Source organism: Xyrauchen texanus, chromosome 19 (genome assembly GCF_025860055.1).
Source record: "Xyrauchen texanus isolate HMW12.3.18 chromosome 19, RBS_HiC_50CHRs, whole genome shotgun sequence".
NCBI lineage: Eukaryota > Metazoa > Chordata > Actinopteri > Cypriniformes > Catostomidae > Xyrauchen > Xyrauchen texanus.
The window spans coordinates 41,995,683-42,008,464 of record NC_068294.1 but is presented as its reverse complement, the minus strand read 5'-3'; the positions used below and the strand labels follow the sequence as shown (position 1 = coordinate 42,008,464).

Genomic DNA, 12,782 nt, shown 5'->3' with positions numbered 1-12,782 from the left:
CCTATTTACCTCAATCTGGGTGGCGGAGGACGAGTCTCAGTTGCCTCCGCTTCTGAGACCGTCAATCCGCGCATCTTATCACGTGACTTGTTGTGCATGACACCGCGGAGACTCACAGCATGTGGAGGCTCATGCTACTCTCCACGATCCACGCACAACTCACCACACGCCCCATTGAGAGCGAGAACCACTAATCATGACCATGAGGAGGTTACCCCATGTGACTCTACCCTCCCTAGTAACTGGGCCAATTTGGTTGCTTAGGAGACCTGGCTGGAGTCACTCGGCACACCCTGGATTCAAACTCATGACTCCAGGGGTGATAGTCAGCATCAATACTCACTGAGCTGATATTCTTGAAATATTTCAGTGAATCCGGTCGATGGAGGGGTTCACAAGTATTTAGACTTTTATGTGAATTCAACAAACAAACTCACACCCCTTAAAAGAAAAAAAAGAAACTCAGACATCCCCCAGAGATGTGATTCCCTTTACTTGCATTGTGAAAAGTTCTTCCGTGTTTTTTACCAGAATTCCAAATAATCGCGTGTTCCGGAAAATAGTCAGAGACCTTATCACAACTAAAAGGAACCACATTGAGTCCATGTTTAAGGTCAGGGATAGTGTCGTGTGAAGTGTGTAAAGAAAACTGTGTTATTCCCTTCACTTTATAATCCACTTACAGAGAGTTTGGTTCAAGTTCGGTTAAGGAAGACTCAAGCGATTGAGTGCTTGAATCAGTAACACTGCAGTACAAAGCATCCTCTCAATGGAGAAGACTGAGTAATAAACTCACTGAGAGCTTAACCTGACACTAATCACAGAGAGAGACTGTGATTGGCTAAGCTCCTGTTATCCCATGTTCAATCTGTTCACTCACTGGATCAGCAGTCTGCACTAAAGAAATGAAACCACATTCTCTGAAACGTTTACTCCAGTATATAACTGCACAAAATACAGGTCTGAATTAGAGTATACAGTATCGGCATATATATATATATCTCTTTCAATCAGACACTGATCAGTATCGGCCAACATCGGTGATCGGTAATTTAACCGGCCGCATAAGCCGATTGCTCATGTCGCAAAACACGTGTGGCTCTTTTAAGACATCAGCTGCACTGTCATGACATCACAGAGTGTGAAGAATACTAGCATTGTGTTGTGAGACAACAAATTATTCAGCAGTTAAGAACGAAGCAGTGGGAGAGGTATGACGAATATAACAAGTTTGTCTACTGTACTGTTAATGTGACGTTTCACACACGACAAGGTAAGGGGAAAACAGCACAAGCTGTGAAGCGGTCCTTATTATTGTTCATAGCAGCAGCTTCTCAGTCTATACACACACACACCGAACATTAAAACCACCTGCCTTATATTGTGGAGGTCCCTGTTGTGCCGCCAAAACAGCGCCAACCCGCATCTCAGAACAGCATTCTGAAATTATATTCTTCTCACCACATCTGTACAGAGCGGTTATCTGGATTGTGAATATTTGCGTTGCAAATACTGTTTCATGTTTTTTAAGGACACTGGCCATTTAGTGTTGAATCTAAGGAGCTGCCTTAAAAATGTAAGAAGCACACTACATCACAGCTGCAATTCATCAACTCAGGAGAGATAAATGACCTGCCATCAGAGGTAGAACTTTTCCTTAGGGACCATCTGAAAGCCAAACCTCCTGATAACACACAGGGAGTTTTATCAATACACTCCCACTCACAGCAGTGAAAGGTGCAGGAAAGTCTGTAAAGAGGATGTAACCTCTGGAGTGTATGTGATGAATCAGTAACAGGCTTGGACATGACACATCCAAACTCTTATGAGAAATTATATTTCATAATGAAGAGCTAAATATAAACCTGCCCATGACACTAACGCTCATAGATCATAAGAGGTTTCTCTAAAACACACACACACACACACACACACACACAGGCACGTGCACACACACACACACACACACACACACACACACACACGCGCACGCATGCACGTGCACACAGACACACACACGTGCACGCACGCACACAGACACACACGTGCATGCACGCGCACGCAGACAGACACGCACGCACGCACAAGCACGCGCACGCAGACAGACACACACGCACGCACGCACAAGCACGCAGACAGACACACGCACGCACGTGCACACACACAGACAGACAGACACACGCACGCACGTGCACACACACAGACAGACACGCGCACGTGCACACACACAGACAGACACGCGCGCGCGCGCACACACACACACACGCACGTGCACGCACAGACACACACACGTGCACAAACAAAGACACGCACACACACACACACAAAGATACAGACACACACGCACACACACACGCGCACACACGCGCACACACACGCGCACACACACACACACACACACACACACACACACACACACACACACAGGAGCTAAAACAGGGCTGCTAAAGGTCAAAGTAAACTTAACATCTTTAATGTAAAATCACATTTATCTACACAACAAACAGTTCTTGCGTCCTAGTTAATGGCATGAGGAGTTCAAGGGAAGTAATGACACATTTCTCATTATTACATCCAGTCTGTACAGGATGTTTTAAGAGTTTACATGTACATGTAAAAGGGGGCATTTCAGGATAGTATGGAAATGTGTGTGATGCTGGTATGTTTGGAATGGTGTACTGCCATACAATTCATTCTATATATGCAGTATGCAGCACATAGAATGCAAGTAGAGCACAGTATGCAAATCCGCATGCATGGATGACCTACTGTATTTGCCAAAACTTGTTCTTCTTGACTCATTATTTGATCAGACTGCCAAAAGACACAAAAAACTGGATTAAAATGCAAAACAACTATTTATTTCCATAACTGGGTGGCATTTGCCGAATTAAACATGCATGTTTTAAAGTCATGTGACAAATGTTGCATGTTGCAATACAGTTTTAAAAGTTTATAGTTGCATACTGCATAGTGTTTCACTTTTTTTTCTTAATGGCATTATACTACAAATGTTAGAAGTATAACACTTATAGTAATAATAGTACGCAAGTATAAACACCAGAAGGAGCTGCATTCTGTCTCCTAGAGATGAACATAATTTGGTGCGAAAAGAGTAAATCTATCCTAGAACAACAGCAAAGGACCTTGTGAAGATGTTGGAGGAAACCGGCAGACGAGTATCTATATCCACAGCAAAACTGTTTGGCCATCATTATGTTTGGAGGAATAAGGGTGAGACTTGCAAGTGGAAGAACACCATCCCAAACGTGAAGCATGGGGGTGGCAGCATCATGTTGTTGGGGTTGCTTTGCTGCAGGAGGGACTGGTGCACTTCACAAAATAGATGGCATCATGAGGAAGGAAAGTTATGTGGATATATTGAAGCAACATCTCAAGAACAGAAAAGGTTTGTGTGTGTGTGTGTGTGTTCATGGGTACTTATAGAGTTGAAGTGATTGATTAACTGGGATGAAGCAGAAAAATGCAAGGGAAGGAGATGGAGGGATGGAAAAGGTGGAAATCTGGAATGGAGAGATGAAGGAATGTCAAAGTGAGGAACGGAGGTGAGTGGAGGAATAAAAGCAAAAGCAGACCTGCTTCCTCATCCTCATCCTCTTCCTCATGGTCAGAACTGGATGAGGAGTGATCGTCTGCAGCCGAGCTAACAGCGTTATTCACCCTGTGGTCACCGTACAGCATCCCTGAAATACATCAACCATCGGAGAGACAGAGAGAGAGAGAGAGAGACAGATGGGTTTGAGTATAGGAAGAGAGAGGGTGATCAGAACTGGGGATCTGTGCTTTTTCTACCCAAATCGCACATGAGGAGGACAAAAATATGACCAAAACCCGAACAGCACAAAGCGTGTAAAAGAATATGCAAAGAAATATGAATGAAATGCTGCCTGAGTGAAAGGAATATACGGCTATCAGTCGACATGAGAAATGAATGAAACGTTTAGCTAAAGTATCGCAGCTCTATACTTTGAGAAGAGACTAAATAAATCTGAAATGACACCAAAAATAAAAAACAAAACAGATCTGAGAAAGACTGTGATCGATCTGAGCAGCAAGGTGAATCTCACGAAAACATGTCCATGTCGTGTTTCCACTCAAAATATATATTTTTGCATATAGTAAATGAAAAGGATTGCTTAATTGTCATAAAAATAATGTCACATTGGTTTTGGCACAGCAGATCAAGAATTTGAAACATCCCACAGAGTTACACTGACGGAATGTTCAAACGGGCCACGGAATGCTCGTTAATTCAAACTGAAATTGTCAAAAATTCAAGTGTAAACAAACCCGCAAAAGGCCTTTAATCTGCTTTACATTGCACTCGCTCAAACTTAAAAATTTTAAAAACAGTTTAAACTTTCAAAGCCATCATTACAGTGTATTGACAAACTTGAAATGTCTAGTTTCTTGTGTTCTTTTGATTCTGTTGTGAAATATGACACATTCATGTTCTTTTCCGGTTTTGTGAGATTCACCACACACACACACACACACACACACACACACACACACACACACACACACACACACGTCATCGGTCTAAATACAGGAAACTCTACTACAGCAAGAAATGAAATGCCAACTACATGGCATTTGATGAAGGTACATGGATGACCTCTGAAAGTGGATCATTCGTACCTGAATGGTGTCCTGGTGAGGAATGCACAGAGGTGCCGGGGGTTCCCAAGGGTGCTCTCTCTCTATCGTGGGCCTCTGAGCTGGAAGGTGCCCCGGCATAATGATGGCTCATGGGATCGTGAAGGTTTTGGTTATAGTGTTGCTGAACTAAAAATACATCAGATAAAACATGAAAAAAATCAATATCAGTCTCTTACAATGACTGTAAGAGATCCTTGTTTTGATATTTTGTATTTATGTGTGCATTAATGGAATGTTCCGGGTTTAATACAAGTTAAGCTCAATCAACAGCATTTGTGGCATCATGCTGATTACCAAAAAAAGCTATTTCAACTTGTCACTCGTTTATTTAACAAAACTCAAAATCACAGTTACAGTGAGGCACTTACAATGGAAGTGAATGGGGGCCAATCCAGAACATTAAAATACAAATTGTTTCAAAAGTATAGCCACGATACATAAACAATGTGTATTTTAACATGACTCTAGTCACCAACAATCATGCCATGGTCCAAATCACTGATATCACATTTTTCCCCATTATGATGGTTGATGTGAACATTAACGGAAGCTCCTGACCCGCATGATATTATTCACTGCACTGCTGCCACCCGATTGGCTGATTAGATAATTAGATAATCACATGGTTGGTGCTGTTTATGCGGCACAAGCGGGACCTATACAATATTAGGCAGGTGGTTTTAATGTTGTGGCTGATCGGTGTATTTCCAACTTAATCGCCATGACAAAAAAACACAGATAAACCCTGTAAGCAATTTCATCACACTAACATCATGCTAACACATACTGCATGTTTACGTCTTGTGGCTATACTTCAGAAACGGTATGTATTTGAGCATTTATAGATCGCCCCATTCGCTTCCATTCTAAGCGCCTTATTGTAACAGCAATTTTTTATTATGTTTTTACAAAAAAGTATGTTATAATCAACATTATGCTACAAATGCTGTCGATTGAGCTTAGCTTGTTTTGAACAGGGAACATTTCTTTTATATCATTTTCTTGAAAATGTATAACAAAGTATAACGTCAAAAACCACATTAAATAAGAATAAGAATAAAAAAGTCAAATAAAAAGGTTTTAGGCTGCTCAATCAACCCTAAATTAGAAATGTTAGAAAGTACCAAACAAATGGCTGTAATTATTACTTAATATAAAATCCAGTTTAATTTTACAAAATGATGACATTGTATAAGTACACACAGGGCTCGACATTTACGCTTGCCCCTTAAAAAATCCACTAGCCACGAGAATTTGACTTGCCTGACCAGACAAGTAACCTGATTATTATGCCAATAGCAAAATAATTTTTGTAATATAGCCGGTTGTCACTAATTACACAGTTTATACTCTTATTCTGCTGTTATAATAATCCAGAGCACGTGATTTTATAATTATCTAGCGATCTAGTAAACAGCCGCACGCTGTTTGATTGACAGGTGGCTTATGTGTGTGAGCGTTGAACATGTGCGTGTGATCTGTGAACGCTAGTGGTATTGCGGATACGTGCCTGAACGGTCAAATACATTTCAAAATCCCATCAAAGTGGCCATCTTTGAATGAAGTGAAAGGCCAATTTACTTTAAGCACATGACAGAGTCCTATTTAGTTACAAAACCACAGGCACAACTTAAAGTAAATAGAGGATAATCTATCTTATAAGGACAAAAGATGACTTAAAGGGATAGTTCACCCAAAAATGTTTATTCTCTCATCATATACTCACCCTCATGCCATCCTAGATGCCATCCTAGAAGCATATAAAGGCAGCACAAAAGTAATCCAAACGACTCCAGTGTTTAAATCCATGTCTTCAGAAGTGATATGATAGGTGTGGGTGAGAAACAGATCAATATTTAAATCCTTTCTAACTATAAATCTCCACTTTCACTTTCACATTCTGAAAGTGAAACTGGAGATTTACATAACAAAGGAACTAAATATTGATCCGTTTCTCACCCAAAGTGATTGCATCGCTTCTGAAAATATATATTAAACCACTGGAGTCATATGGATTACTTTTGTGCTGCCTTTTTGTGATTTTTGGAGCTTGAAAGTTCTGGTCACCATTGCATGGATCTACAGAACTGAGATATTCGATTAGAAATCTTTGTTTGTGTTCAGCAGAAGAAAGTAAGTCATACACATCTGGGATGGCATGAGGGTGAGTAAATGATGAGAGAATTAAAATTTTTGGGTGAACTGTCCCTTTAAGTCATCTTTTGTCCTTTAATTTAGAAATATTGCGTACATTTTGTAATGCATCACAATGTATTTTGATGCAAGTATTGCAACGTGTATTGTATCCTTCCTAGATTTCACACTGTTTTATATCATAGCATAAATCCACTGAAAAACTCAATAATACAAACCTGCACTTGATTGGCCGTTGACAGTGGCTGTTTGGCTGAGAGGCGGGGCTTCGTAACCTTGATGAGGTGGTGTGGGTGTGGCCCCACTCCCTTGATAATACGTTTGCAAAGAACTCTGTGTCGGCGGTGGTTGCATTACCGTGTTAACAAGTGGCTGCCCAGCGGCTGTTTGAGACGATCTCAGCGTGCCATACTGACTGCTACCAGGGGCTGATGGGTAAGAAACGATGGGGTACAGCGGGGCACCGAGATTGTTGCCGCTGGATGCTGGTACCAAGCTGGGCTGCATCTGCTGAGGCTGGGCATGAGTTTGCCCCTGTGAGGGGTGCTTATGTGGCTGTTCGTAGTATCCGGCTGGCATCGTGTGCGGCGTGGCCTGCTGAAATGACTGTACTGGGTGGTGGAGAGACGCTCTGGGTGCTGGTGCATTAAAGGGGGTGTACTGGTGCGTACCTGGTGGTGCTGGGTACAGAGATGCCCCTGGTACAGTTCCCCCATGGGCATGGCTGTTCATGTAATAGTTTGCACTATAGCCTGGGCTTGAAACTTTCCCAGATGGAGGGGCGCTGTGTCCCACCATAGTGGCGTAACCCTGCGGTGGAGCAGAACTGTAGTAGCCGGTCGCAGGATACACGGAAGGGAACGTCTGTGCCGGACCTGTAAAAAAACAACATCACTTTGATTAGTAACACCAACATGCAAATGCAATTCAAATATGACACATGTGAATTTTCCTCATTACTGAGACAAATCACAGGTTTAATGCAAATGAGGAAATATTGTAGACAAATTTACCTTTTTCTATGGCTGTATTACAAGATGGAAATTTAACAACACGCACCTGTCACTCGTGTATCAAGCAATATCTACGAAAGATAGATACACAGCTAATTGCTGCTAATGTTAGCCCTACTTAAAGGAATATTCCAGGTTTAATACAAGCTCAATCGACAGCATTTGTGGCATAATGTTGATTACAGCAAAATTATATTTTTGACTTGTCCCTCTGGATAACAGTGAAGCACTTACAATGAAAGTGAATGGGGCCAACAGTAAACTATAATATAATCACTGTTTCAAAAGTATAGCTATAAGATATAAACAATATATGTGTGTTAACATGATTCTAGTGAGATAAATTCGCTCACTAATTTTTTCTGTGCAAAGTTACACCCAATTTTACAACTTCAATACCGTAAACCCAAAACGAAATTGAAAATTATGATTCAAGCAACTTCACAGCTCAAACAATACATGAGTTTTAACAGAAGAATGAACGCAAGTGCTTCTATAAAATAATAAGCTTCAAAACCCTCCAAAATTTGGCCCCATTGACTTCTATTGTAAGTGCCTCAATGTAACCTCCATTTTTGCTTTTTTTAAAGAAAAGGAGGGACGAGTCGAAGGAGGGTGATCAACATTATGCCACAAATGCTGCCGACTGAGCTTCACTTGTACTGAACCCGGAATATTCCTTTAATTTACTTTAAATGCATTTAATGGAGATAAAATGACCAGATTACTGTAAATATAGGATTATATGCTTTATGAAGGACGGATAAAATAGAAGTCAATTGGACAAACTGTTTACAGTAAATAAAGAGCGGTGACCTGAGCACAACTGCGATCCAAAAAGAGTCACATATTAACAACTATGACACTTTTGGTTCATAATGTAGATCTACAACATGAAAAGGCCTGAAAGGATCAATCACACGCACCATCAACCGTTTTAAAACGAGGATAAAAACAACACAGCAGCAGGTGCATTAGACTGACTACAGTTATTGACATAAAAATACACGAGTTATATGAAAGGAATATATATATATATATATATATATATATATATATATATATATATATATATATTATAACACAGTTAATCTACAGAGCTTAAGTCTTCACCCCAGACAGGCAGAGGACAAGTGTTTTAACTCGGGCCTGTATCCAGTTGTCTTTGCACTTAGCATTTTAGCCTTTCAATTTGATTTAAATGTGTTTAGCCGTTAGCATTTTAGCTTAGCACAAAACCTGTTGTCATATCTGACTCAGCCATTTAAATGTGATTATCTATTAGCCGCTAACTCGGGTATCTTAGCTTTATTCCCGCACCGTTCTGACAGGATGCCGCTCCGCCTCCGTTCTGCTTCGCGTTCATGCCGTAGTTATTCACGGACGAGATCGGGTTGGTATAACCCGGTGTGGACATCTCTATCCGAGCGTTTCACGATCCTCAATAACGTCAAAAGGCAAATAACGCTGTCACCAGTTGTGGGTCTCCATCGACCGGCCCTCAGCTAAACGGTGGGTCTGACAGAACGGACGGACTGATCCGATCACGAGCCGCTACATCCAGAGAGATCAACAACAGCGAAGCCAGTGACAGAAGGACCAGATCATTGACTGCTTTTCAAAATAAAAGTGTACATGATAAAATAAAATTTGGTTAAAATTAGGGAAATGTAACATGAATTTTTAGTTAATAATCTGCTTTGAGTGGAAATACTGAGGAATAAAAGTGTGAAATTTTTTTTAAAAAACTATCAGAAGGATCAGATCAATGAAAGCTCTTCAAAATAAAAGTGTACAAGAATAAAAAATAATATAAAATAAAATTAACTTTGGTTAAAATGAGCGAAATGTAACATGAAGTTTTATCTGATAACCTGTATTTAGTGGAAATATTGAGGAATAAATGCGTAAAAAAAAAAACGATCAGAAGGATCAGATCAATGAAAGCTCTCCAAAATAAAAGTGAACATATATTTAAAAAAAAAAATCAAATCAAATCAAATAAAATTTGGTTAAAATTAAGAAATGTAACATGAATTTTAAGATAATAATCTGTATTGAGTGGAAATATTGAGGAATAAAATTGTGAAAAAAATGAATTAAAAAAATTGAAAAAAAAAAAAAACTATCAGAAGGATCAGATCAGTAAAAGCTCTTCAAAATAAACGTGTCCATATATAACTGTAAAAAAAATAAATAAAAAATAAATAAATAAATAAAAAGTTGGTTAAAATGAGTGAAATGTAACATGAAGTTTTAGCTAATAATCTGTATTGAGTGGAAATATTGAGGAATAAAAGTGTGAAAAAAATAAATTAAAAAAATTGAAAAAAAAAACTATCAGAAGGATCAGATCCACGAAAGCTCTTCAAAATAAAAGTGAACAGATATAAATAAAATAATATAAAGTAAAATTATCTTTGGTTAAATTGAGGGAAATGTAACATGAAGTTTTAGCTATTTATCTTCTTTTTTTTTTTAATTAGCTAATTTAATTTTGGTTGATTTTACATTATTTAGTCTACATAAAATTTGAGGTCTACTTAGTATTGATGTCCCATCAGCAAAATAATGAAGTGTTTTTGATGACAACTGTCTTTATGAACCTGTAATAATGCTGAAAGGTCAATAAAACGATTGAATACGATTGAATATATAAAGCGATAAAATAAAATTATAAAAATAATAATAACTTGAATGCGAGACATACAAACTAAGCACCTGCAAAAGGTTTTGATGAAAATGTGGGTTTGGTGGATGCCATACAGTATTCATTGCATAATCGCACATTAACATTATTGAAAAGGAGTGTTTTATCCATATGAAAGATGTTTGTCCAGGTGGCGCTACGCATCATCTTAGTTTGTTTTGACAGGGGTGAAAAAAGACAAACCTCTCCAGATGTGCTACCCATGTCTTTAACCCGTTTATAACGTCGGTTGTCCATCCTGATGATTATTTTTGGCAGACAAGATGTACTTTAATTACATTGATTTGATCGATACAATATTTCTCAATGACTTCATTCAGGAGGTTTGGATTCTGGATCTGATCACTAATTAAATCATAATAGATGAAGTCATTGTGCTGAGCAATAATGGCAAAACAATCTCACAAACTAGCTGTATCATGACTTTAGAGTACTTATGCAATGAGTAATATATCATTATGAAAGTAGAACGTGGTAGAGCCCAACTGGATATGTATATTATAAAGGATAAACTCCCAGAGGACAAACAGTGAAAGGACTCAATGTTATTTCAGCTGCTGAACACCATGAAATATGTCTTTTAATGCTCTTTTCCCAGGATCTTTATTATGCATTGCAAAAGAGTCATTTACAATAGATACACGGAGAAGCTAAAGTTCTTGAAATAATGGTTTATTACTTGTTTTAAGCATAAAACTCACGAAATGTAGTTAGATTTATGTCTAAACAAGAAAAACTATTTAGACTTAGAAAACACCAATGATAAAATAGGACCGTGTTTCAGCACCTCACTGCGCATTTCATTACAAATTGTGCAAGAACGATCATTTATTAAAACATTAAATTAAAGGCTGTTGTATGGCCCATGCCGTATGTGGAATATTTGGAGATAAACACTCTCCACAGATTTTCAGAAGATAGAAATATCATCTAAAATGACTACAGCTGAATATGTTAATTAGTCATTTACATAGACAAGACTGGCTTAATCTTAGGTGATGTCGTTTTTAGGGTTTGAACCTACAACCTTCCATCACCAGGCCAGATTGACCCATTGAGCTGCTAAATCCATTATATGTGTACAAATACTTCCAATCCTTCAATGCATTCGTTTAATTTGTCATTGAAATGTACTGATGCTGCATGATATTATTTATCATACACATACACCGTATACTTAATTAATTCTAGGCAATAATTACCACTCCATTTTTACTAAGAAGATTGCATTGTCTGTCTTTGCTCTAGGCAAAAATCTTCCTGGCAGTCAAACACACTTTATATAACAGCAATAAACTGAAGTTAGTAATTAGCAAAAGGAAGAACTGATTGACAAAGCCGGATGGAAAATAACCAAGTCTGAATCTGTTGCAATTGATTCAGCATTGCTCAATGAAACCTCTGCACAATGTTTCCAGTGACTTCTGTAAAAGTCCAGAGCATTTTGCTCATATATTCTGGCAGCATTTGTAACAACAGTGACAATGCAAGAAAAACCACTTGTTAAAATGTAAATTAAAAATGATTTTCAATAGTTACTCTCTAACTAAAAGTAGCCGTACAACAGATACTTTAGACTAACTCAATGAAGCTCCAGGCATCCTACATGTTAAAGTACCACAAGTGGTGTTAAAATCAACATTAAAAGGCATTCACCACAATACCAGAATAATCAACGATAAAACAATAAATCAGGGAGGGGCTGTATTACCTACGACAGTAGCCAAAAACAATGCCTGAACCGTGATTTGGTTGTTGGTTAACATTAGGTGTTATCAGCCGGAAAAGTCATTTCAGAAGCTGAATAAGTTTTACAATTTTGATGAAAGCTTAGAGGACAGGGAGATCATTTATTTTCTGAAATAATTTTGTGTTCCCTCACAATAAGTTTTGTGTTCCCTTGCTGTGGTTTGTGTTCCCTCACAATACGTTTTGTGTTCCCTTGCTGTGGTTTGTGTTCCCTCACAATACGTTTTGTGGTCCCTTGCTGTGGTTTGTGTTCCCTCACAATAAGTTTTGTGTTCCCTTGCTGTGGTTTGTGTTCCCTCACAATACGTTTTGTGTTCCCTTGCTGTGGTTTGTATTCCCTCACAATACGTTTTGTGGTCCCTTGCTGTGGTTTGTGTTCCCTCACAATACGTTTTGTGTTCCCTTGCTGTGGTTTGTGTTCCCTCACAATACGTTTTGTGTTCCCTTGCTGTAGTTTGTGTTCCCTCACAATA

At 38.8% G+C, this 12,782-nt stretch overlaps 1 protein-coding gene across 2 annotated transcripts in view; it reads right to left on the bottom strand.

Moving 5' to 3' along the window:
* LOC127659718 (protein transport protein Sec24B-like) overlaps positions 1-9,423 on the bottom strand; it is a 31,828-nt gene extending 22,405 nt beyond the window's left edge. Inside the window, exons 1-4 of one of the 2 annotated variants that reach the window (XM_052149663.1) lie at positions 9,171-9,423; positions 7,056-7,712; positions 4,663-4,809; positions 3,597-3,704 (exon numbers count right to left, since the gene is read on the bottom strand). In XM_052149663.1, coding sequence (XP_052005623.1) covers positions 3,597-3,704; positions 4,663-4,809; positions 7,056-7,712; positions 9,171-9,267 — 1,009 coding nt within the window. In that variant the 5' untranslated portion in view covers positions 9,268-9,423. The remainder of the gene's footprint in view (positions 1-3,596; positions 3,705-4,662; positions 4,810-7,055; positions 7,713-9,170) is intronic. The other variant, XM_052149664.1, reaches the window with a different exon arrangement.
* Positions 9,424-12,782: the final 3,359 nt, after the last annotated feature.